The 26,673-nt window shown below is 48.8% G+C and overlaps 1 protein-coding gene across 4 annotated transcripts; it reads left to right on the top strand.

The window, feature by feature from the left end:
• Positions 12 to 26,673, top strand: ENOPH1 (enolase-phosphatase 1). Of its 4 annotated transcripts, none has more exons than XM_013998480.2 (6): positions 12 to 314; positions 16,244 to 16,345; positions 17,379 to 17,581; positions 18,516 to 18,648; positions 21,312 to 21,435; positions 25,293 to 26,673. In XM_013998480.2, exons 3-6 carry the CDS (start codon positions 17,457 to 17,459, stop codon positions 25,430 to 25,432), a joined length of 522 nt encoding a protein of 173 aa, XP_013853934.1. In that variant the 5' UTR covers positions 12 to 314; positions 16,244 to 16,345; positions 17,379 to 17,456; the 3' UTR covers positions 25,433 to 26,673.

The raw sequence follows: 26,673 nt of genomic DNA, 5'->3' as shown, positions 1-26,673 counted from the left end.
CCCTTTCCCTACCCACGTGGTCTCGGCCTCCGGCCCCGGATCGCTCCCGAGTTCTGGGCGCCCGTCCTGCGGGTTTCTCTGCTTCCTTGGCCGCGGAGGGGTCCTCTCCGCCTCGTGCGTCGGCAGGGCGCGGTTGCCCGCTCTGGGGTCCTTGCGGGACTGTCGGAAGCTTCGCCCGCTGCTGCCGCCGCCGCCGCCGGCGCCGCCCGCCGCCCTCCCCACCAGTAGGCCGATTCCCGTGGTATCATCCGGTAGGGAAATGGTCGTGCTTTCGGTGCCCGCCGAAGTCACTGTGATCCTGTTAGATATCGAAGGTACCACAACCCCGATTGCTTTCGTGAAGGTGAGGGGCGGAAGGGAGCGGGGAAGTTACTTGTGCTTTCAAACAATGAAGTATTTTAAAGTGTTGCAGACCTCGCCCTGGAGACCGGAGGCGTGGGAGAGACGGTGTGGCTTTGCACCCGCTCTGGGGTGGGAGGACGTAGTCTGCGGCGGGTTGCAGGGATGCTGTGCCTCACCGCCTTGTCTTAACCTTCCCGGGTCCTCGCCTTCCGCTAGAGGCAGGTGGTTGGGGAAGAGATGGAGATGGTGGTGAAGAGGGGACGGAGGAGGGCAGTGTGGCCCCCCCACAGGTGTGCGCCCAGTCGCCCGACAGGTGTGCGCCCGCCTTGTGCCGGGTTGAACCTGGCGAGGTGGTGGCCGCTGTCTAGCTGTCCTTGAGGCTTCTAGTCCCACGCTTCTAGACTGAAGTGTGACTTTTCGGGTAGCCCAGGTATCTTAAAGCAGTAATGGTTGATCTTTGCCGTTTCCCACTCCTGCTTTTAGTGGCCGAACTGCACACTGTGCGTTGCTGGATTAGGCTAGCAAACATGTCTAGATTCCGTTCATTTTCTTCAAAAATGGAAGCCTAAAGTTCTTAGCCAATACCTTCCTCCTAGAATGTCAGTGGTAACCAACCCTTGTCTACACCCAGTTCATAAACCTGTAACTTTGCTTTTTTTTTTTTTTGTCTTTTTGCCATTTCTAGGGCCGCTCCTGCGGCATATGGAGGTTCCCAGGCCTAGGGGTCGAATTGGAGCTGTAGCCGCCGGCCTACACCACAGCCACAGCAACGCGGGATCCGAGCCGCCTCTGCAACCTACACCACAGCTCATGGCAACGCCGGATCCTTAACCCGCTGAGCAAAGGCAGGGAGCGAACCCGCAACCTCATGGTTCCTAGTCGGATTCGTTAACCACTGTGCCACCACGGGAACTCCCTAACTTTGCTTTAAAGCACGTTCCTTTTTAAATATGTTGTATTTGGAAGGATAAATTAATATCAAATATTAATATGACTTTTCAAATAATTCCTTGGGCCTGGTCTTCCCTTTGACTTCTAGAGGTTTAAGATAAAAGTATGTAGCAGCCGTGCTTGTGTGCAATAATAATGAGATACCTTTTGCAAAGTAGGAAAAACCCATCTTCCAAAAGAGTAGTTGTACATTTTTTTAATTTATTTTTATTTTTTAAAATTTTATTTATTTCTTTATTTCTTTTATTTTTGGCCACACCTGGGGCATATGGAAGTTCCCAGGCTAGGGGTTGAGTCGGAGCTGCAGCTACAGGCCTGGGCCACAGCCACAGCAGCGCCAGATCTGAGCTGCCTCTGCGACTTGCACCACAGCTCAAGGCATTGCAGGGAGGGAGGCCAGAGATTGAATCCCCATTCTCACGGAGACAACATCAGGTTCTTACCCTGCTGCGCCACAAGGGTAACTCCTTGAATCTCTTTTACTTTTTGTTTTTTTCCGGCCGTGCCCACAGCGTGTGGAAGTTCTGGGGCCAGGGATCCAATCCATGCCATGGCGGTGACCCAAGTCACAGCAGTGAAAATGCTGGATCCTTAACCTGAGCCACCAGGAACTCCCTTGAATACCTTTTAAAGAGATGTTATAGTCTTCTTGAACCTCTGAGCCTGGCTCTGGGAATTGGGAGATGCTAGTTCTACTTTGGGCTTTATTCGTCACCTTAGGTGTGTGAACCTGTGGTGGCCCTACTTCCTGTGAAAGGATTAAAGGGGACATTGAGTATGGTGTACATGGGACTTGTACACTTGACTCCGCCTCAGAAACTTTGTGAGGTGTGTGCACTGCATTTTCCTAATAGGAAACTAAGGCTCTGAAAATGACATGCCTTAGATTTGAAACCCACTTGTCTGACTCAACAACTCTTCCTCTTTGCATTATCACACTTGACCTCTGAAATGGGACCCACAGTGCTTGTTCCATCTTCTTTGCCTTGCTTTGTGGCTGTTGGGTGACGCAGCTCGTACGAGAGCACTTTAATCCGTGAGAGGTACCGTAAAAGCACACGGTAGCAAATTTCAATTTACACCATGTTTACTAGGTTTAGGAATGAACCCTGGGAACAGAAACACTCTAGTTGAGTCTTACTTTATTTGGGGTTTGGCGTTACAGTCAGTGTACACAATGAAAACGGTATAGTCAGAAACTGCCCTTGAAATACCCTTGGGCTCCTCTTTGGAGACTGCGTCCATCTTTCAGTAAGTTACGTGCAACCATTTTTCCTTCAGGGTTGAAATGGATCTGTGCTTCTTCCCTTGAGCATCAGAGGAAGTAGTTGGTTTAGGGTTGGGTGATGGAGATGAGAAGTGCATGGAGCCATTCATACCGTAAGAGGCACTGGGGAAGTGAGACTGTCCCCGGAAACAGAACACGTGCGTGGCAGACGGAGGGCCGGCACTGGTTGTGATTATTCCTTCCCCTTTCTCTCTCTCTGCTGAGCACTTACAGTTGGGTGTGTATGTGACGCAGTTCTAACCGTACAAGGCGACGCTTCGCAGTCCTGGATGTTTTATGGGATGCCATAGACTAACCACCCTGGGCAGTGGTGTTTTGTGCACGGCTTGTGCTCTCTGGGGGCGTACCTTTAAGCCTTTAGGCTCTAGGCAACAATAAACAGTGGTTTTACTTAAACCTGCTATTACGTCTTTTGTTCTTTGTCAGCATGGTAATGGTCAGATTTCTGGAGCAAGAAGGGTTCCTAGCTTGGGTCATCTAGTAAATGTTGCAACTAGTGAATTAACTTCTCCTGCGGATCCGTTGGTTCCTGGAGGAATGTCTTTGTGAAGAGCAGCATAGTTTGTTGGGGGCAGAGCAGCAGTGGAATCCGGCTTTCCTTAGATGGTTTCCCATATGTCTGATCCTTAAAGCCACCAGCTCTGTCCCTCCCTCCCAGACACGTGGTTTGGAGTTTCGTTTCTTTTCAGGTGCTGACTTTGATTGTCTACACTGGTGATCTCCCAGCTTTTTTTTTGGACTGCGGTGAGCAGCAGCTTTTTGTGGGATCTCACTTTCCAGCCAGGGATGGAACCCGGGCCACAGCAGTGAAAAACACCGAGTCCTAACCGCTAAACCACCAGGGAACTCCCCAACATTTTTTGTTCATGAGTGCCATCAGCAGAATTGGAGCAGTCACTACCGACAGAATGTATGTGTACTTTTTTTTTCTTTTGCTTTTTGGGACAGCACCTGCAGCATATGGAGGTTCCCAGGCAAGGGGTCAAATCGGAGCTGTAGCTGCCTGCCTACACCACAGCCACAGCCACAGCCACAGCTGTAGCTGCCTCTGAACCTACCCCCCAGCTCACGACAATGCCGGATCCTTAACCCACTGAGCGAGGCCAGGGGTCAAACCTGCATCCTCATGGAGGCTAGTGAGATTCATTAACCACTGAGCCATGACGGGAACTCCTGTGTACGTATTTTTGTACTATTAAGTTATAAAGTAAGTTGGAATTGAAAGATGAGATTTCAGTAACAAGTGTAAATGAGTGTGGTGGTGTATTCTCTTCCCTCAGCCCCTGAGTCACCTTGAACGCACTCCATGGAGCTACCACGTGATCTTTGTCTGTGGGGAAGTAATTTCATTTTCTGATTTGGTGCATTTATTATTCTAATGTTTTCAGTCCTTTTTTTAATGTATTTTTTTATTACTCAAATGAATTGATCACATCTGTAGTTGTATAATGATCATAACAATCTGACTTCACAGGATTTCCATCCCACAGCCCGAGCACATCCCCCCACCCCCCAAACTGTCTCCTCCAGAGACCATAAGTTTTTCAATGTCTGTGAGTCAGCATCTGTTCTGCAAAGAAGTTCAGTCTGTCCTTTTTTCAGATTCCACATGTGGGTGAAAGCATTGGATGTTGGAGTCTCATTGTATCGTTTTCAGTCCTTAAGCTGTGAAATAACAGCAGTACTAGTCCTTGCGGTTATCCTGTCAGGAACCTTCAGGAAACTCCTTGGTAGCAGTGGTGAGTTAAGTATCCATTGCTGAAGCCATGGTAAGGGTTCGATCCCTGGTCTGGAACCGGCTGCAAGCTGTGGGTGTGGCCAAAAAAAAAGAACCTTCAGCTATTGTTTTCAAGTTGGGGCAAATGATCTCCTGTCTGCGAAAGTGCTCTGTAATTTGGTGCTTTTCCTGCTGTTACACGTCGGGTTAGCATGTGGAGTGGCAGTTGTGGCAGAGTGATGATCTCTGAAGTCACCGCAAACACTGTCTTAGCAAAGTCCTGACTCATCGCCTCTGGGGTTAGGTTCCTGAGAGCCTCTGGTCACAACATTTTTGTGGGCTGATCAGTACGTAACCTTGTTTTATGTGTGTTTCTGTTTGCCGTAGTTAATGTGTAGTTGTTGATTCGTTAACCTTGAATTTATTGCCAAGTGCTTTATAACTTATGCTTTAACGAAGCTTATCTAACACGTGTTTTCTCCATAAGGCAACTTTCTTGCTCCTTAGGGACACTAGGCACTTTGCTTGAGGACTGTTTTAAACTGCAGAGTCGCCAGTGAAAAGCACAAAATGCAAAAAATATGGCACTAAATAGACTTCGGAAAGGACACTCGTTTGAAATATGGGAGTGGAAATAAGGCAAAGCATCCCCTCATCCTGGGAACGTGTGCATCTGGTGTTTCAGAATTTCTGCTGCTTGCTCTGTTCGTGTATGTACTTAAGGTCCTCAAAAAACTGGGAAGGGGCAGTGAGTCATGATTTTGGGTTACAAATACGTTTTCCTGAGTACAAGAATTTGCAAATACACAGTCTTCGAATGATGAGGATTGGCTGTAGGATGAGCCTGGAGACGATGAAATTTGCCTTAGTATTCTGGCTCCTCCCTAAGCGATATGCGGCAAGTTAGTTAATGTTTCTGAGTCTAGATGCTGTTTCCTCAGCTGTGCTGTGCGGATGTCGACCTCGTAAAGCTGCTGGGAACGTTTAATGAATGGGGTGGGGCATGGTTTTCATTCATGCCCTAGGAAACCTTTTTGTACTTGAAAATAAAATCTCTGTAATAATTAAGAAGCTTCCACTAACTGAAAGTATGAACCTGATTAGGCTGTTTGTCCCTAAAATGTATTGGGTGGTTGGTTTGGTGAGTCCCCTTGCCGTTGGCTCTGTTTGTGCTTTGCAGGCTTGAATGTGTGTACAGATCATCTGGAGATCTTGCTAAAATGTGCTTTCTGATTCAGAGATCTGGAATGGAACCTTTTTTTTTTTTTTCATTTTTATTGACATTGTTTTCTAATTTTACGAGCAATACATGTTGATTGCAGAATGTTAGAAATACGTAAACGCATAAACGTAAAAATTGGAGTTCCTCCTGTGGCTCATTGGTAATGAACCCGACTAGTATCCATGAGGATGTGGGTTTGACGCCTGGCCTCGCTCAGTGGGTTAGTATCCAGTGTTGTCGTGAGCTGTAGTGCAGGTTGCAGATGCAGCTTGGATCTGCCGTAGCTGTGGCTATGGCCGTGGCCAGCAGCTGCAGTTCCAGTTTGACTTCTAGCCTGGGAAACTTCGTAGCTGGAAAAGCAAATGATAATAATAATAAAATAAAACAAAAGCTAGCAATCACCCATGATGTCCACCACCTAGAGATAGCCATTATTTGCATTTTGATGCATTTCCTCCCAGTGTCGACATTTCTTTTAATGCAAGTATGATTGGCCTGCTACATTGTGTTAGTTCCAGGTGTACAAGGTAATGATTCAATGTTTCTGTACATTACAAAGTGACCACCGTGATATGTCTAGTTGCCATCTGTCACCATACAAAGCTACCGCAAGGTAATTGACTATATTCTTCATGCTGTACATTCTGTCCTCATTTGTTTTGTCCCTGGAAGTTCGTACCTTACCTCTTACTCCCTCACCCATTCACTAATCCCCCCAGCCCTGTCCCCTCTGACAACCACGGATTTGTTCTCTGTGTCCGTTGGTCTCTTCTGTTTTGGTACGCTGTTCATTTGTCAGGGGTCTTTTAGCTACGTGAAATCATACGGTACTTGTCTTTCTCTGCCTGACTTATCTCCGTTAGCATCATACCCTCCAGGTGCATCCGTGTGGTCAAAGTGGCAAGATTTCATTCTTTTTTACAGCTGAATAACACAGAACGGAGCTTGATGCGGAACTTTGAGCAGGTTCCCGGGTGGTGCACATGCGGCTGGTCCATGGGCTTTATGTGAATTCCTAAGTCCTGCCTGTGCTGAGATCTGTCAGTGCTGCTTTTTCCTAGTGGCTTGTGGTAGAGCCGACCGGGAAGTGAAGGTGAATTGGAGGAGATCTGTCATCATTAACGGATCCAAACACCTCTCAAGAGCCAGGGAAACTGATAAAAGAGAGCAAGATAATGAAACAAGCTGCTAAACAGCAAAGCATTAGGCAGGTGGCCACTTTGCCAGCTTTCACAGATTGTCTTCCAAAAACCGAACTATAAAAGCAACTTTCTTTTGGCCACACCCACGGTGCATGGACGTTCCCGGGCCAAGGATCGAACTTGCACCACAGCAGTGACCTGGGTTACTGCATTCACAACACCGGTTAAGGAACCTACTGCGCCGCAAGAGAACTCCTTGTGTTGTTTTATCATTTGTTAGTATAAACGTTTCATTGAATGTTGTGCAGCAGGGACTGTGTAATGGGCTCTAGGTGGGCTGGCAGACGGGCGAGTGAATAATGCTTTGCTGTAACCCGCTGCATTAGTTTCCTGTGGCTACTGCAACAAATGACCACAAGCTTAGTGGTTTAAAACAGTACAGATTTATCATCTTACAGTTCTGGAGGCTTGGCTCTGAAATGGGTCCTAGTGAGCTAAAAATGAAGGTGTCGGCAGGGCTCTGTCCCTTCTGGAGACCGGGGGAAAACTCTTGTCCTTGCCCTTCCAGCTCCTCGAGGCTCCCCACGTTCTCTGGCTCTCCGGCACTTCCTCTGTCTTCAGAGGCAGCCGTATAGCATCCTCAGCCTGACCCTCCACTCTGGAACTTTGACTCTGACCCTCCTGCTTCTCGCTTTCACGCCCATGGACTTTGATTTATCCAGCCCAACCCGATAATCCAGAGTTGTCTCCCCGTTTTGAGATCCTTAATTTAAATCCCGTTTGCAGAGTCTCTTTTGCCGCGGAAAGGAACATTCACAGGCTTGGGCGGTTCAGAACAGGGCCCCCTGAGATGAGGGGCAGTTTCCCCTCTACCACACTCGGTGAGTACCTGCCATTTCTGACTCTTAGACGCCTTTACCGGTCCTTGGCTGCACAGGAAGTAGACTTTAGAGTAGCTCTGGTTTATTTTGTTTTGACATTTCTCGTTTATGATACTAGATGGGATTTTTTTTTTTTTTTTTTTGGCTTGAGGGTTTTTGGTTGAGATCGTGTTGCTGTGTAAGGATTGTGGTGGAGTGGAGGTTGTGGAGGTTGGAACACAGTGTTTGGGGGCAGATGTTTTACCTGAGAAAACAAGGTATTTGACAAGGTCTTGAACAAGACTAAAGGAAAAGAGGAGATCTCAAACTGAATTTTTATATTAGAAAATATGAATTAAGCAGACAAATCCTTAATCCTATAAATAATATTTATTTGAAGTAGCAGATACTCATTTCATTGAAAATCAAAATGATAAAGCTATGGATTCAGTTTAGCCACAGAATCCTGCTTGTATGCTTTTCTGGTGTTTATTAAGTTTCTTTGGGATATGTTGTATGTTCAAGGACACATAGACATAGCTAATGCATTCTGGTTTTTTTCCCTTTTTAGGGCCGCACCCGCGGCATATGAAGTTCCCGGGCTAGGGGTCCAATCCCAGCTGCAGCTGCTGGCCTACGCCGCAGACACAGTAACGCTGGATCTGAGCTGCCCCTGTGGCCCACGCTGGAGCTTGTGGCAGCACTGGATCCTCCACCCACTGAGCGAGGCCAGGGATCAAACCCGCATCCCCCTGGGCACCAGTCAGGATTCCTGACCCACTGAGCCACAGCAGGAGCTCCAGGGGTCCATTGCTTAACTTGATTTTCTTCTCAGTGATTCATTAGGTGACCTTCTAACAAGTTTCTGCTCTCAAGGGTAAGAAGTGTGGCCACCCCTCTTTGCTGGATCAAGGGAGACTAACACGTGTGGTTTGGCTGCGCGCGGTCATGCCCGCAGGGGGCCCCGGGTGGGGCTTTGGAGAGCAGTGCCGGTCAGAGCAGTGCCAGGCCGGTGGCTGGTGCGCTCCTGGAGGCTGCCTGTCCCTGTGCCAGAGCCGTGCATGTCCAAGCCCCCGAAGTTCAGTAAGCTAACGGGGGGTCCCTTCTGCCGGGATGACCGGGCTCCGGGGATCTGACTCTTCACAGTGAACAAAAGAAAAAGACCCGAATGATAAAGCATCCTCACGGTTTCCCAATTTATTGGAACGTCTGTGCGCCTTTGTAAAATGGAGCAGTGAAGAGCCCCGGCTTCATGGGCTTCTTGCGAGGGTTGAAATGACATCATTCAGGCCATTTGTTAATCAGCCACTGCGCACATCTGGAGCGCCGCCTGGCAGCGGCAGGGGTGAGGAATGATCAGCTGCTGGGTATATTTTGAAGATGGGGCTGATAGGATTTGCTGATGAGTCGGTTGGATGTGGAGCGCAAGAGAAAGAGGAGCCCGAGGTGACTCGAAGGCTTTTGGCCTGAGGGTCTTGGAAGGACGGAGCTGCCACTTACTGAGACGGGAGACGGAGGAGGAGCAGGAGCAGGAGTTTGGTCTCTTCTTTTTAGGGCCCTTCCGGCGGCATATGGAAGTGGAGATTGTGGGAGGCATTTGGAAAGACTCGGTCTGGAGTTTGGAGTTCAGGGAAGAGGTCCAGGCTAAAGCGGTGGATTTGGGGTCCTCAGCAATAGACGGTTTAAAATCCTGGATTAGATGAGCTCACTCAGGATCGACTGTAGAGAGAGAACTGCCTGGAACAGTGAAGGCTCAGGCAGTGTTGGCAGTGGCTCCCACTATCACTGTAGCTACTCATGTTATTCCTAATTATTGCGGTGGTGACAGTACTGCCAGGGGAACCAGAATCGCTCATTGTCTTAGTACACAGCTTGGAGAGAAGCTGCATTAGAGATGCCCATAGAGAATGTACACCTTCCGGATGCAGGAGCTGGGTGATCCTGGCGAGTGTGCCCCCGAAGTCACCCACCCACAGAGCTGCATGGGCCCCGGCACTGGGGTTCCGCAGACCTGGGTTTGAGCCTTGGCTTCGCTTTGTGTCAGCCTCTTCGTCTCTTCAGAGGGGTCGCCTTGCAGGCATGGGAGGTGGATCCGAGACAGGAAACGTCAGCGCTTCCCTCCTCGGTGCCCTTTGGGACCCGACGCTGTCCCCGGGCCAGGCAGCTCTCCCTCTCTGGAACTCATGAGCTACGGTTCTTCTTTCTGTCTCTGCTGCTTTTTAAAGCCTCCTCCCAACTGCTAGCCCCTTGTGATGGTAACCTTCCCTTGTGAGATGTTTCATTGCAATTAATTAGATTGTAGTTTATCTTTCTTTAATTACCGTTTAATCTTCTTCGTGGGATTTAGAAGACGCGTTTGTCTTGAGCAACGCATTTCGTAGTTCTTCTTGAATGCAGACGATGAAATCGAATGTTCATTCCCGAAGGGGAATGAGTCTATCTCTGCTTACCCCATGAAAACAGGGACAAAAGAGTTGCCATTTCTGAGCCCTGGGTAAGAGCCAGAGCTCCGAAACGTCTCTGGTAGTTCCTAGTATGGTCCTCAGGAAGGATGTTTAAGGAGCAAAAATATACCACGGCTGCTGAGGACACGGCAGATGGACGGCATGGGCCCCTCCAGAAAGGAGTACGCGTCTCACTGTCAGCTGTGTTCAAGCAGGTGCACATTACCGGTTAGAAAACGAGTCAGAGCCCCCGGGAGCCTAGTGGTTAAGGACTCAGCGTTGTCACTGCTGTGGCGCAGGTTATTGCTGCGGCTTGGGTTCAGTCCCTGGCCCAGGAAATTCTGCAAGCTGTGGGCACGGCCAAAAATAGGTAACTAAAATAAATCATGAAGACGGACTCTACAAGGTATTCTGACTGCAGCTGATAACGACCTGGCCCAGTTTTGACTGTGGATGATACTGCTGTACGTATGTTGGAAAGGTGCGAAGAGATCTCGCCAGCTCTCATCCCAGGGTAAAACTTTGTCGTTATTGTGGGTGATAGGTGTCACCCAGACCAGTCGTGGCATCAGTTCACATTTTACCCAAATGTGGAGCCGTTGCGTCGTACGCTTGAGGATGGTACGTTTCGTGTCAGTGGTGTCTCAGTTTTAAAAAGATGATACGCTTCGATTGTAGAAAATGGATACGTCCAAAAACGGTTTCTTCCCCTTGCCCTCTCGTGACAGAAGCCTTTGTAGACCTGTGTGTCTGTGTTCGCCCAGATCTTGTTTTATCCCTTCGACGTCCCCGCAGGAAGATGGGCCCCTTGTGTGGAGAATGCAATTTGTTCTTAAGAAGACCCATAAAGCCGCTTAATTTCCTTTGCTTTTTATCCTCTGAGATTAACCGAGAAGCAGTAGCCCACCAGGATTGCCTTCGCGTTGTTTCAATTTCTCTGCCTGGAAAACCGTTGGGTTCTCAGATACTGCAGCCCATTTTCACTGCGTGGCTCCTCTGGAAGGCTTTTAAAGTAGTTTCCTTAAATAGCTGTAGTATTCCTAAGTAGTATTCCCCACTACCTTTTTATTACCCATTTTCTTCAAAGGAAACTTGAGTAAACACTGCAGCAACAATTTCATTTTTATTGCTGCTCTGACCTTTTCATTAAAGCAACCGCTTGACCGTAAAGCAGACCCATATTTGGACTCCTAAACATTTAGGGGCAGCTTTTTAATCAGATCTTCAGAAGTTCTGTGGCCCTTAATGGAGCTCTTTCAGAATGCTCTCACTGAGCGCGTAGGACAATATAAATTGCTGCTTTCAGAGTATTCCCTCCAGCATTTCGTGGAATTTAATCATAGTCCCTGAAAGACAAATAATCTCATTTAGTTCTATAGCCTTTTGTTGTATGTACGACTAAACTGTAACAGCCCCTTTGGTGCTTGGTGGACTAACAGTATCCACACGTTTGAGGAATCCTGGGTTTATTGCAGGATTTTTCATACTGTGGTATTCTGAAATTATCTACAAATGGATTATAACTGAAGTTAAACTGTTTATCATCACAGTTATTTCTGGAATTACTTTTAAAGCCTGAAGATTTCCATGGGCAGGTTTGGGCAATAAGCACTCGCTTTAAAAAGTCTATTTTGGAGTTCCGGTCGTGGCTCAGTGGTTAACAAACCTGACTAGCATCCATGATGGTGTGGGTTCGATCCCTGGCCTCGCTCAGTGGGTTAAGGATCTGGCGTTGCTGTGAGCTGTGGTGTAGGTCGCAGATGCAGCTCGGATCCCGCCTTGTTGTGGCTGTGGTGTGGGCTGATGGCTACAGCCTGGGAACTTCCATATGCCGAGGGTGCGGCCCTAGAAAGACAAAAAGACAAATCAAATCAAATAAAAAAATAAAAAGTCTATTTTTAGAGCATTCTCATGTGATATCATAATGCATATGATGTGATTATTGGCTTTTAAAAATAAGCATCTTGAAGGCATTTTATTCATCTTGCATGGTAGATGCTCAATAAATATGTTGAAAGACTGGGTAAGATCCTGGCAACATAGTTTTTTCCCCGTGGACTTTGACATTCTGCATGAGCAGTTTTGCACTAAAGGAGAACAGTCTGGCAACGCGGCAGCCCCAGGCGGTGCTGTTTTCCAGTTATGCTCAGTTCTAGCGTCATTGCCCGGCTTCGTGTGTTTACTCAGTGCAGCGGGGAGTTTTATGCCCAGAGGAAAGAGGCAGATTGGATGACTAGGAGTTCTAAAGGAATGTCTACTTTCTGACGTTTCCCCTGGAAGTTCAGAATGGCTTGAAACCTTGGCCGTTTATGTTGATGCGTTCTCCGAGGAGAGGTGCTGGGGCTCACAGCTCTGTTGGCCGAAGTGTCTGGCCCTCGGTAGGTGCTCAGTAAAAGGTGAACGAATGAGGTGGTTGTGCCTGTGATGTATCCTCGGGGGATTTCTCTGCTCTTGTTTATCACTGAATTGAGGTAAGAGTGATCCTTGCCCAACTTCAGCGTTTGTGCTGGAGTGTGTAATTAGCGGGAAGGGATTGCGTGTGTCCATCTATCTGATTAGGTCCAGTGGCCACGATGGCTTTGCTTGGTATCATCGCCACTTAGCAGATGAGAAGACAGGCTCAAAGAGGCTAAGTTACTGCAACCCCTCCAGTAAAAGATGGAGCAGGGAACCCAGCCTGGCAGGCTGCCCAGAGCCTGCTCACGTCACCTGCTCTCCCCCAGAGGTTAAGGACCGGGGCTCTCAGGATTAACAGGCTCTTCATGAGTTGGTCTGGGGTCCGGTAAAGCTGGGTGTAGGAAATTTGACTTTGTTAAGCGCAAAATAGCATAGCAAACTTTCGAGTACTTCATCTCCTCACTTAGTGGGTGGCCCTGGATCTGACCAAAAGTCTGCCTCAGGGAGTATTTCCAGTTGCCCGGGGGATTGGGGATGACGGAGGCAGGACACTGCAGGCGAGTGACAGAGGTGTGGGATAAGGGATCAGGGTTGGCTTGTTTGTTTTGCATTATTTTTAATTTTTAAATTTCTTTATTTTTTGTTTTTTATTGGTAACACCTTTAAAAAAGTCATCAAGAATAAAATCAGCAAGAATAAAGATTAATGTACTGACTATGCAGCTACCACGAAGCTAATTAAGTGTTCATACTATGTTTGTTTAGATTTCAAAGAAATAGGGGAGTTCCCGTCGTGGCTCAGTGGTTAACAAATCCGACTAGGAACCGTGAGGTTGCGGGTTCAATCCCTGGCCTGGCTCAGTGGGTTAAGGATCTGGCATTGCCGTGAGCTGTGGTGTACGTCGCAGACGTGGCTCAGATTCTGAGATGCTATGGCTGTGGTAGGCTGGTGGCTGCAGCTCCGATTGGACCCCTAGCCTGGGAACCTCCATATGCCGCAAGAGCAGCCCTAGAAATGGCAAAGAGACCAAAAAAAAAAGAAAGAAAGAAAGAAGAAAACATTACAGCTCTGAGGCCCTGCATAATCCTGTCTTGTATTAGAGTTTTATTTATATGTTAGTTTATATTCTTATGGATAAATACAATTCTAGTACATTCTTTTTTTTTTTTTTTCCCTTTGCTTTTTAGGGCTACACCTGCTGCATATAGAAGTTCCCAGGTTAGGGGTCCAATGGGAGCCACAGCTGCCGACCTGCACCACAGCCACAGCAGTGTGGGATCTGAGCCTCGTCTGTGACCTTTGCCACAGCTCATGGCAACACCAGATCCTCAACCCACTGAGCCAGGCCAGAGATCGAACCTGCATCCATGATACTAGTCAGGTTTTTTGCCACTGGGCCACAGCAGAATTCCTGGTACATTCATTTTTAACTGCTGTACAATGTTTTAGAGTCTGAATATACCCCAGGTTATTCTCTACCTGTGAAGATTTAGTTTCCAGTTGTGTGGCAGCAGTGCCACGGTAAAACTTTGTCTCTCTGCTGTCCTCTGAGCACGTGTGGGTCTGCCTGGGAGAGGAGCGGCTGGGCGAGCCCACCCTCAGTCCGGCTCCATCTTCTTGGGCAGCAGCTCACGTCGGGGCGTTTGCAGCCCCGCCGCAGTGCGGGGGGTGCGGGGGAGGCGCTGAAGAGGAAAGAGGAAGGGACGAGGGAGCGTTTCAGGTATTTACCTGAGTGTTCACATTGGAAGTGTATCGGTACCGTGCAAGGAATCTCTTGCGGAAGAAGAAAGATGTCAATCTTCGCGCTTCGTTTTCCCTCTTTAAGGGCGGGAGTGCGTTTTTCCTGAGTTTGGAGAAAGCTTTCGCGTCAGGTGCGCTGGGAGCTGTTCCTGACCCCACCATTCGTCTGCTTCTCCATCTGCTGAGTGGCCTGTTCCTCACTGGCAGGTCGCGTGAGAGCAAGCGGAACTGAATGCCCTCTTTGTTTTGACCAGGGCAGGTGAAATCTGAACAACATATTACGAAGAGAGGTAAATACTTCAGTCCTACCATGAAAAAAAAAGCCCTGATAACCTTCTTGTGTTTGTAGTCTTTCCTTTGGGAATGCATTCAGTCTAAGCTGAGCTCAGACTTGGGTCTTCTGAAATATTAAAAAATTCTAATGCTGTAGCAAAGCCTTTGGTCCAGTCACACTAAATGGAAAACATGGTTTTGTTTGTATTGGTCTGATCTAGTAACTATGTCCTAACCATTTTATCCCTCAGGCCTGTCGGCAGGAAAGAAATCAAAATGTTTTCTGCCAACTTTCCCCTTTTTTAAATTGAAGAATTATTGACTTACAGCATTATAGTAGTTTCAGGTGTATAACAGAGTGATTAAATATTTTTATACATTACAAAATGGTCACAGAGTTCCCGTCATGGCGCAGCGGAATGAATCCGACTAGGAACCATGAGATTGCGGGTTCGATCCCTGGTCTTGCTCAGTGGGTTAAGGATCCGCCGTTGCCATGAGCGGTGGTGTAGGTCACAGACGCGGCTTGGATTCCGAGATGCTGTGGCTCTGGCGGAGGCCAGTGGCTACAGCTCCGATTGGACCCCTAGTCTGGGACTCTCCATATGCCTCGAGTGCAGCCCCTAAAAAGGGGGGAGAAAAAAAAGACCACGGTAAGTCACTGACCGTCTCCCTCCTCTGCACACGACGTCCCCATGACGGGGACCGGGATTGTGCACCTCTGGATCCCCTTCGTCTGTTACGGTCATTCCTCCAGCCGCCCGCCGCTGCCAGGTCCTTTCCTGTCTGTTCCCTCTTGTCATAGTAATTAAGAAAAGCCAGCCACCCAGAAGCTTGTCACAAGGAGGCAGCAGAAAGGGGAGAGAGGGAGACCAGTGGGTTCTCACGTGCCCTTCTCTCCGCAAAGCGGGTTCGTGCTAATCAGGAGAAGCTGGCTGTCCTGTTTGGTACAAATGACCACGGGCAGGTGCCCCGCGAGTGGGAGCCCGTCCTTATCCGCGCCGAGCCCTCGTTGGGGAAGCGGAGTCTTGTCTCGAGGCCTTTTGCACACCCCACGAGTGCAGAGACCTTGGAAAACCTCTGGCTTCCGTCGGGCCATCCTACCGAGAGCCCTTTCCCACCGGTGCCGTTCTCGCCTCTGGTCCTTTTCCGGTTCCTCCTCTCTGCCTTCCGTGGGTCGCAGACGTCTTGGGCTCAGTAGTTTTATACACTTAAAAGTAGCATTAAGGACCCAAAGGATTTTTGTCTCTGTGGGTTATTCCAATCAGTATTCACCATGTTAGCCTTTACACTGAGGAATTTAAAAGTATTTATGAATTCAGTTTGAACAACAGTAAACTCGACTACTTTGCTAATGAATATTTTTACAGAAATGATTTTTGTGTTCGTTTTGGGAAACGTGGTTGTGTACATGTCCCAGGGCCTGTGGTCCAGCCGTCTCGTTTGGAAGTCAGCAGACTCTCCGTGAAGGGCTGAGTGGGACATGTGGAGACTTTGGGGGCCGGAGGGTCTTGGTCACCCATACCCATCTCTGCCATTGTGGCCCCAGAGTGGCCCCAGACACCCTGTGAACAAGTGGGTACGGAGTGGGGCCGTATTCTAATAAACCTTCATTTACAAAAACGGGAGGAGGTTGGATTTGGCCCACGCACGGCCGTTTGCTGACTCTTGATCCAGTTCCTTTGTGTCTTGGTTTCCACTTCTGTCTTATTCCTGTCAGCAGCAATTTTCCTATTTTCAGTGAAATTTTCAGGGTCTTATTTGCTAGAAGTAGCCAAAGTGAGATTGTTGAAGAGCTTGAGCTCCCGCAAGCAGGTACGGCTAATTCCTGTTTTTTTTTTGCTTTTTTTTTTTTGCTTTTGTCCAGGACATTCTGTTTCCTTACATCGAGGACCATGTTAAAGAGTATCTGCAGACGCACTGGGAAGAAGAGGAGTGCCAGCAGGATGTCAGCCTTTTGAGGAAACAGGTTGGGACACGTCCATCCCCTGGCTTCCACGCTCCCGGCGGGCTGGGCACTGCGGGTGCCTGCAGACAGGGTGTGCTCCGAGTGTATTTTCGCCTGAGTGCTCTGCGTTCACAGGGTGGGGACGGTGCAGCGACTTGCCTGCCTAGGACCTCACAGTCCACAGTTAAACGGCCAGGTCGTGGGTTTTCTTGTCTCTGCAGTTGCCTTTCTGGAGCCACTGCAATTGTATAAGATCGTGTGTGGAGAAAACGAAGCCCTTTCTGGGTGGAAGGCGGAAGTTTTGTTCCGTCCCGTCGAATTTTCCGTTGAGGTCTCCGAGCAGCAGCTCCTGGCCTCCCTCTCCTCTCACTGCTCTTGGGGCCTGAGCTCCCGCTGCGCCTCCCCGGGGAGGGGCCTCTCAGCCCGGCTCAGGCTTGGCGCAGCCCCGTAGCCGCCTTCGCCGCGCGTGCTCTGTTCTGCTCTCACCTCTCCCCAGTTTTCAGTCTCTCCTTCCGCGTCGTGCGCGCGCGCGCGCGCGCACACACACACACACACACACACACACACACACACACACACACACATTCTTCTTCTCACACTATCCTCCGTCATGCTCCATCACGAGTGACTGGATAGAGTTCCCTGTGCTGTACAGCAGGATCTCATTGCTTACCCACTGCAAATGCAGCAGTTTGCATCTATTAACCCCAGACTCTCAGTCCACCCCACTCTCCCCCTCCCGGCAACCACAAGGCTGCTCTCCAAGTCCATGAGTTTCTTTTCTGTGAAAGGTTCATTTGTGCCATATGTTGGATTCCAGATGTGAGTGATGTCATGTGGTATTTGTCTCTTTCTGACTTACTTCACTTAGTATGAGAGTCTCTAGTTCCGTCCATGTTGCTGTAAATGGCATTATTCTTTTCTTTTTTATGGCCGAGTAGTAGTCCATTGTGTGTATATACCACATCTTCCTAATCCAATCGTCTGTCAGTGGACTAAGGGACCTTCTTGAAAATGAGTGAGACACGAATTTTGTCTTGTCTCTGACTTCAAGGCTGAAGAGGACGCCCATCTGGATGGGGCTGTTCCAATCCCTGCAGCATCTGGGGACGGGGAGGACGACCGGGAGCGGATGATCCAGGCCGTGGTGGATAATGTGTGCTGGCAGATGTCTCTGGACCGAAAGACCACGGCGCTGAAGCAGCTGCAGGGCCACATGTGGAGGGCGGCGTTCAAAGCTGGGCTCATGAAAGCAGAGTATGTAGCTCCTCCCGGGACCCCAACACTCCCGCAGCCCCCAGAGCAAATACGTTTTCCACTCTACTCTCTCTCCAGTGTTCATTGCACGATTTGTAAAGCAGATAAAGTCAACATTCTTTTTATTCTATCAAGTGAGTGTTTTATTTTGTTTTGTTTTTTCAAAGCCAGCATAGGAAATTCCCTTGTGGTGCAGTGGGTTAAGGATCCGGCATTGCCACAGCTGTGGCGCAGGTCGCAACTGCAGCTTGGGTTCAATCCCTGACTTGGGAATGCCACATGCCCAAGCATAGCCCCCCCCCCAAAAAATATATATGAATAGCTTTGAGCCCCTCAACTTTTTTTTTCTTAACCTGTTGGGTACAGATCTTCCTAAAAGCATTTCCATGCTTTTTTAAGGAACACAGGACTTACTTGAACTCTTTCTTGTCATGAATTATATCAAAGATTACATAACAGGATAATAGTTTATAATAAACTGCAATGGAAACAGTTCTAGGGAACGGTATTCAATACCTTGTAATAAACTATGACGGAAGACAATCTGGTAAAGAGTATACTGTAATATGTATGTCTGTATACTCACTTTGCTGTACACCAGAACTTTTAGCACAACATCGTGAGTCACCTGCACTTCAGTGTACAAAATATCGCTTTTTTATTCTATCTCCTTTTCTGTGCTCACTTTTTACTGTCACTGGTGTGGCTGTCTATGAAAAACTGTCCTCTCCGCGGAAGCTGCTGCTGCCAATCCGCTGCGATCCCGGAACCCCGGGGCGCGGCCGTTGGATCTGCAGGAGCCGCAGCCTCGTGGGGTTGCTGCTCCTGATGACTCTCTGGGCGCAGAGGGAGGAACTTGTGGCAGCTCGTCGAGCGGTTTTTATCTGGCTGGACAAGGTGTTCCAGCATTTTCACGTGGTGCTCTTCCCTCTAGGTTCTTCGAAGATGTAGTTCCAGCGGTCAGGAAGTGGAGAGAGGCTGGCATGAAGGTGTATGTCTATTCCTCGGGGAGTGTGGAGGCCCAGAAGCTCTTATTCGGGCATTCTACGGAGGGAGATGTTCTCGAGGTAGGTGCCGGGTTGCTTTGGTTTCCGACACTGCCAGAGCTCTCCGTGTGAGTGTGAGTGCGGCCCTGCTAAGCTAAGACAGCACGCAGACAATCGCGTTTACACCTGCTGTGCAGGTTGAAAAGAGCAGTGAAGAGCTGGGTGTGCGGCACCAGTCTTTGCATCAGAGGTTCATCAACTTTGTTGTGCATAAGGATCACCCGGGGAGTTTGTTAAAAGTACGGATCCTAGGGAGTTCCTGCTGTGGCGCAGCGGAAACAAATCTGACTAGAACCACGAGGATGCGGGTTCCATCCCTGGCCTCGCTCAGTGGGTCAGGGATCCGGCATTGCAGTGAGCTGTGGCGTAGGCTGGTGGCTGTAGCTCCCATTCGACCCCTAGCCTGGGACCCTCCATGTGCCTTTTTAGGGCAGGTGTGGCCCTAAAAAGGCCAAAAAAAAAAAAAAAAGTATAGATCCCCAGGTCCTGCTTCCTAGCAAATCTGAATTGGCAGATCTGGGGTGGGGGTCAGGAATCTGCATTTTCAGCTGTCCACCCCAAGTGATTCTGAGGACAGTAGTGTTAGAATGAAATGTACACACATATGTATTTAATTTATGTGTTTGTTTATCACGGCCAAATGCAACATGAGCACGCTTGTAAATGAGCTGTCTTACCAATATTAGAAAATCATCAATCCGAAGGAAAGGAGACCAAAGGCATGTGCTTCTTTTGGTTATTGAAAGTGTCACGTATGATATGAAATATGATATGAAATAGTGGCACTCCCCCCGCAAAGAGGGCCCACGGACTTCTGGAATGCAGGGGAGCACACAGTGGATTCGTTTGTTTTCTTTGAGAGAGAGGGTTTGTTGTAGTAGAATCAGCATTCTTCTGTCTAGAGAACTTACAGCAGTTATTACATGTTATGACACAGTGTTTGATAACTTAACACCACCTGTTAACAGTGACTCTACCTGAGGAAAGTCCTGCTAGGCTTTCTGTCCCGCTGGCCCTGCGCCCCCTGGAGGACAGGATGGTCATTGCAAAAGGGAATATTTTTAGGACTTGAGAGCCTCAAAGTGCAGACTGAGTACAGGTTGAACTCAGTGCTACACAGTAGTTATGCAGACAACTCTCCCTCTAAAAATAAATACTTACTGGCCCTTTACCATGTGCAGGGCACACTTCGGCTTTGGAGAGTGTCATAATCTCATTTTAATTTCCTGCTTGTGCAGGTGTAAGCTGCTTTTCTGTTCTCGCTGATGAAACAGTAACAACGATAGTAGCCAGCAGACAGTACTTACCTGCCAAGTTCAGTAATAAAAACGTTATTCTCCAGTCGTTCAGTATGAGCAGACTTGAGAGGGAAAGGACATATGCAAAGCCATTCTTAACTTTAAAAATCATAATGTTACTATTACCTTAATTTACCTTCGAGTGGTTGTTTTTAGTTTGTGAAAACTTCTGAAGATATCCAAAAGATCATGTTAAAATAGCTGATCCTAAATGTGGGCTTATTTAATTACTGTTGGTTAAATTAGTAAGTTATGTATTTGACCCCAATTATTTCTAAGATATCAAAGGTATATACTGGCTCTTGGGTAAAATTTCAAAGTGTTTTATTTAGAAAATGAAAGTTTCAGAGTTCCCTGGTGGGTCAGTGGATTAAGGATGTAGTGTCGTCACTGCTGAGCCTCTGGTTACTGCTGTGGTACGGGTTCCATCACTGGACCAGAAACTTCCACATGCTGTGGGCATGTCCAAAAAAAAAAAGAGAGAGAAGAAAGAAAGAAAATGAAAGTTTCTTGAATGTGAAATAACAGCTTATTAATGAGGCAGGTGAGAGAAATCCCTTTAGCCTGGGACCAAAAGGACAGCGTTCAGAACCTTTCATTAGGGGTGAAATCCAAGCCAATAAGTAGTTTGAGTGCATGCATATAGTGCTTTAAGTAGGGCATGTGTATTTCTAAGATTTTGGATATAAAATAAATGCTAATGAGGAGTTCCCATTGTGGCTCAGTGGAAACGAATCCAACTAGTATTCGTGAGGACTCAGGTTTGATCCCTGGCCTCGCTCAGTGGGTTAAGGATCCAGCGTTGCCCTGAGCTGTGGTGTAGGTCGAAGACGTGTCTTGGATCTGGTGTAGCTGTGGCTGTGGTGTAGGCCAGTGGTTGTTGCTCCGATTTGACCCCTAGCCGGGGAACTTCCATATGCAGCAGGTATGGCCCTAAAAAAAGACAACAACAACAAAAATAAAATTAATGCTAATGAAAGAAAACCAAGAAGATTATAGAATGATCATATATACAGTGAATTATAGTTTTCTTTTTCCAAATGTTTTATTCCTATAAAACCTATATATTTACTTTTTTTGTTTTTTGGGTTTTTTTGGTGGTGTCATGTGGTGGCTTGAAGTGTGATCTCAGTTTCCAGACCTGGGATTGAACTCAGGCCGTCGCAGTGAAAGTGCTGAATCCTAACCACTAGACCACCAGGGAACTCCCAATATTTACTTGTGGTAGCCTCCATAAAGTTCTCTATGAAGTAGACTTACAGGGAATATTTATTGCGTGGACGAAGTCACTATGATTGTTGTGTATTTCAGAGAGAAAGGATGGGAGACAGAGGGGCTGGGCTGTAAGTGCGTTTCTTGCATCACTTTCCCTTTTTCTGTGTTCAGCTTTTTGACGGTCACTTTGATACCAAGATTGGACACAAAGTGGAGAGTGAGAGTTACCGAAAGATTGCCAGCAGCATCGGGTGCTCAACCAGCAACATCTTGTTTCTAACGGACGTCACCGTAGGTGAGTCATCTGACCCCTGCTCGGGGTCCCCCGGGGCAGGAGCCGAGCCTGGCCCTGCACACTTTGCCTTCAGGAAGAACATTTCTGTGGGTTGCGCTGAAAAAGGAAACAGGTTTGTAAAAGGAAAGTGGAGGAGATCCCATCCTGGCTCAGTGGAAACAAATCGGACTACCATCCCTGAGGACGCAGGTTCCATCCCTGGCCTTGCTCAGTGGGTTGAGGATCTAGCGTTTCCATGAGCTGCAGTGTAGGTTGCAGATGCAGCTCGGATCTGGCGTTGCCGTGGCTCTGGCGTAGGCCAGGGGCTGCAGCTCCAATTGGACCCCTAGTCTGGGAACCTACATGGGTCTGGCCCTGAAAAGATAGAAGACAAAATAAATAAACAAATGAACCAACCAACCCACCTCACTCTATTTCCCCACTGTTGGGGTGGTGTGTGGGGAAGTGGCATTGGAGACTCCCCCCCCCTTTTTTTTTTTTTTTGGTCTTTTTGGGGCTGCACCCGAGACATATGGAGGTTCTCAGGCTAGGGGTGCAATCGGAGCCACAGCCGCTGGCCTACACCAGAGCCACAGCCACAGCAACATCAGATCCAAGCTGCGCCTGCACCACAGCTTTCCGCAACGCTGGATCCTTAACCCACTGAGCGAGGCCAGGGATGGAACCCGCAGCCTCACGGTTCCCAGTCGGATTTGTTTCCACTGCGCCACGATGGGAACTCCCCGGAGCCTCCTTTTTCTCATTTCAGCTCCTTGTCCTTGGCTCCTAACCCATGGCTCTGTGTGCACGCCCCGCGCCCGCCCACGATATGGGGAATAAGGGCAGCGGTAGGTGGGGAGGAGCGGGCAGGCCTAGGGCGTGCGGGCAGCTGCAGGGGCAGGCGCAAAGCTCGTCTTGGACAGTGAGTGGCGTCACTCTGGGCCGCCACCCTCTTGTATGACAGCAGCGGCACCCGCTGTACACCCAGAGCAAAGCGAGCGAGAGAGCGGAGTCTGTGGTTGGAGGCGCCGCCCCCTTGTCACACCCACTGATGAGCCCCGCCCACAGTGGGGCGGGGCCTCAGCTGCCTCCCGCCTCCCTCCGATGGGCCTCTGTCCCGGGCAGCCCTTGCAGCCCTTGCGTTCTAAACAGCACGCAGGCCACCTGTGTGAAGATAGGCATTTTTTTACCCAGCGTGGCCCCCTCTGTTACATGCAGTGCGTTACCATAAGCATGACATTAAGGATTGGGTGTATAAAACAGCGGATCCCCTACCGTGCTGGTAATTGCAGTGGTTTCAAGAGCAGTTTTTTGGGGGCTGCACCCCCAGCATGTGGTAGTGTCCAGGCTAGGGGTCGAATGGGAGCTACAGCTGCTGGCCTACACCACAGCGTACTGGCAACTCTGGATCCTTCACCCACTGACCGAGGCCAGGGATGGAACCCGAGCTCTCATGGATCCTAGTCGGGTTCATTAACCACTGAGCCATGATGGGAACTCCTTAAGAGCAGTTTTGACCAAACATAAAACATACCCTCAAGCATCTGTGTGGGAGTGGGAGTCCCCAGAGGATTATAGAAGGATGGGTGACCTGGGAGGAAGAGGTCCTGCCCCCGGCTGGGGAAGGTGGGTGGTCTCTGCTCCAGGGTGTCCAGGCTTTCCCGGAACCCCCAACCTGGCTGCAGCCTTTGACCAGAGGTTAATCTCTTTAGAGCCTGTGCCACTGTGGCGGGCCTCCTTTGGTGTAGTTATGATTGCAGTTGTGTTGGAGGACAGTTTTACTTACTTGTGTTTCTTTTCCCCTCCTTGGAGCACAGGTTTTACCCCTAGAACAGGGCCATGTGTACGGAGCAGCTGCTCTGACACAGCAGGTCTGTGCACCCAGGCTGGGGAAGGGCGTTGGGGAAGGGGGCGGAGGGCAGGGGCGCTCTGCCCTCTGGTCAGCTGGTCCGAGGGGCTCCTGGGCCCTGTGGAAGTGGCCTCAGCCGTCTGTAGGGGACATTCCCCTCTCCAGCCCTCTGTCTGTTGCTGCAGAACTAGAGTCACCCCCACTTACTAGGACTTTCAGGGGCGGGGTCCACAGACAAACCCAGGCTGCTGGCAAAGCCGTCTCTCTGTGCTTGCACGGATGTGTATTTTGCTGCTGCTGCTGCTGACCCTCAAGCTTTAGGTTATTGTGTTAGGCAAGATTTGTAGGCATATAAGCAAGTATATGCTAATTTGCTAAACAGTTAAAAAAAAAAAGACCTTAACCAGCATAGGTCATGTAGTGCCTTCAAGAAGTGATAACGGCTTTTCCCAAGAGAGACAGGTAGTCAGGCTTGGTTTTACCTGACGTACAGGTGCTATTCCATCACTGCTGCTGTCTCTGTTAAATTTCAGGCCTTGGTGCATCTAGGCTGGAGGTTTTTTTGGGTTTTGTTTTGTTTTGTTTTTTGCCATGCCTGCAGCATGTGGAACTTCTGGTGCCAGGGGTCGAACCCGCACCATAGCAGTGACTTGAGCCACGCGGTGACAATGTCAGATCTTTAACCTGCCGGGCCCCCAGGGAACTCCTAGACAGGAATTTTTGACCTGGGTAGATGGTACCAAATCACAGCCATTTGTTAATTTGAGTTTTGTGAGCTCAGCAGATCAGCGTGGGCCTGCCCCTGCTGCGTGTTCTGCTTTGGGTCTCCCTCAAAGTCCATGGCTTCTGCAAACTGTCATCTCATTTTTCAACATCCTGGCAAGCTCTCCATTTGCATGTCTGCGCTGAAAGTGAGAGCAGACATGGACACGTGCCTTTTACGCTTCACCCACTGACCACATGCATGTACCAGGCACCACTTCGCCTGGCCTTGGCTTTGGACTGTCAGCCTTCTGTGAATGTTGCCTGTCATGTTTCTGTGTAGAAACCATTTGCTGGTTCAAAGTTTTATTCTCTTTGAATGGCTTTTGGGGGCTTCGTGGGGTGGCCTGGGAGGTCGCTTTACTGTCCCCGCAGGTCAGGGTGGGCCAGCAGATTCCGTGAGGAGCGAGCGCTTGACGACCGTGTCCTGGGTTTCGAATCTTGTTGCAGAGTTGCTGGGCCTTGTTCCGGGAGTTGAGCTGGTTTAATCTGTGAAGGGCTTTTCTGGAATCTCTCACGTAAACAGGCTTTGGAAGATAAAACCTGTGCTTTTGCCTGTATTTAATTTCCTGGGTATCTGGTTGTTGTTGTTGGTTTTATTTTTACTTTTTACTTAAAAAATTTTGTGATTAAAGTATAGTTTATTTCCGGCGTTGTGCTAATCTCTGCTGTGCGGCACAGTGACTCAGTCTGTCTCTCCACCCACGTTCTTTTTTTGTGTTATTTGCCGTCATGGTCTGTTCCAGGAGATCGGCTACAGGTGCCTGTGCTCTGCAGCAGGACCTCCTGCTCATCCAGAATTCTAGGTGGAATAGTCTGCATCTGCCAAGCCCAGACTCCCCGCCCATCTCACTCCCTCCCCGCCCCTCCCCCTTGGCAACCGCAGGTCTGTTCTCCAGGTCTGTGAGTCTGTTTCTGTCTTGTAGACAGGTTCATTTGTGCCACATCGCAGATGCCTGGTATTGGGCGATAGCATGTGGTGTTTGTCTTTCTCTTTCTGACTTATGCCACGTAGTAGAAGAATCTCTAGTTGCACCCGTGCTGCTGGAAATGGCATTATTTCATTCTTTGTTACGGCTGAGGAGTTTTCCATCGTGTGTAAGCACCACGTCTGCTTGATCCACCCCTCTGTCGATGGACACTTAGGTTGTTTCCATGTCTTGGCTCTGGCGAACAGGGCTGCAGGGAACACAGGGGTGCGTGCATCGTTGCGGGTGAAGGCTCTGTCCAGATGGGTGCCGCTTCTGACACATCTCGATTCCCGCAGAGGCCAGTGCTGCTGAGGCGGCCGACGTGCACGTGGCCGTGGTGGTGAGACCGGGCAACGCGGGGCTCACGGACGACGAGAAGACTTACTACCGCCTCATCACGTCCTTCGGCGAGCTGTGCCTGCCGGCCTCCCCCTAGAGCAGGGGCGCCAGGAAGGCCGGCTGTCCTCCCCGAGTGCTCCCTCTGCCGGCTTTCATCCTAACGGGAGAAGGAATTCACTTGAAAATACGTATATACACACGTGAGTTCTGTAAGTGTGCATATGTGTATTTTCAAAATCCCTTTCACAGGCACCTAAGTAGAAGACAGAATCTCAGTTCAGTGAAAAGGAAACTCATGTAAAGATGTTTTATAGGCGGAAATTGTTTTGAAACCAGAACGCCAACCCTTACTGAGGGCAAAATATCGTTGCTAGAAGAAATTACTACTATACAGATCAAATGTGTTATGTTTATCAAGTCATGTACCAAAATGGAAAGGTCGCTTTAAGAAGGTGCTTCGAAACTGTTATTTTAAGAACTAAAAGTATTTCAAAGACATTCCTAGTGATAATTTATCCGCCTTTTTAATTGTGAGTTAGAAGACTCTAACAGCTGAATTTCAAAATGTTAACCTCCACGGAGACAAACCACAAAGCTCTTAGTTTCTGTTCCAAAAGAGAGCAGTCGGGGAAGGAAACTCCTTTGAGTCTTGATCGAGTATCTGGGATTTAAGAAACTTGCTAATGACGGTGGCGCCCACGGCAAGCAGTTGCCTTACCAGTGAAAACGTTGCACTAGGGAGTTCCAGTTGTGGCTCAGTGGTTAACGAATCCCACTAGGAACCATGAGGTTGTGGGTTCGATCCCTGGCCTTGCTCAGTGGGTTAAGGATCCGGCGTTGCCGTGAGCTGTGGTGTAGCCGGCAGACGCAGCTCGGATCCCACATTGCTGTGGCTGTGGTGTAGGCCGGTGGCTACAGCTGCGATTTGCCCCCTAGCCTGGGAACCTCCGTATGCCGCAGGTATGGTACCCCCCTAGAAAAGACAAAAAGACAAAAAAAAAATCGTGCTAATGTAGCAGCTAAAATCGAAATGCGCTTCCTAATGTTTAACAGAGTAGTCCTACTCCTGCCTGCTGGTACCATCGATTTCAGAGTCGCCTTTCTAACTATTACTTAGCACAGCTTTAGAACGTGGATGTTAAAGCTCTTTCCGATTAAAAAATGAAAAGTTTACTGGAATTTGTCCGCAGGACCGAGAAGAGCCCTAATGTGTAATATTTTCCTCTAAAAGTGGATGTGAGAAATACGAATCTTATAACAGCATTATTTATCCTGGTTGATTCCAAGGGGAATTCATGTCAGTTTCGTGTGGTGATTAATAAAACACTTTCTTCTTCA

The sequence above is a fragment of the Sus scrofa genome, chromosome 8 (assembly GCF_000003025.6).
Source record: "Sus scrofa isolate TJ Tabasco breed Duroc chromosome 8, Sscrofa11.1, whole genome shotgun sequence".
Taxonomy (NCBI): Eukaryota; Metazoa; Chordata; class Mammalia; order Artiodactyla; family Suidae; genus Sus; species Sus scrofa.
The sequence above is the reverse complement of the archived record's forward strand: the minus strand, read 5'-3'. Positions and strand labels throughout refer to the sequence as shown.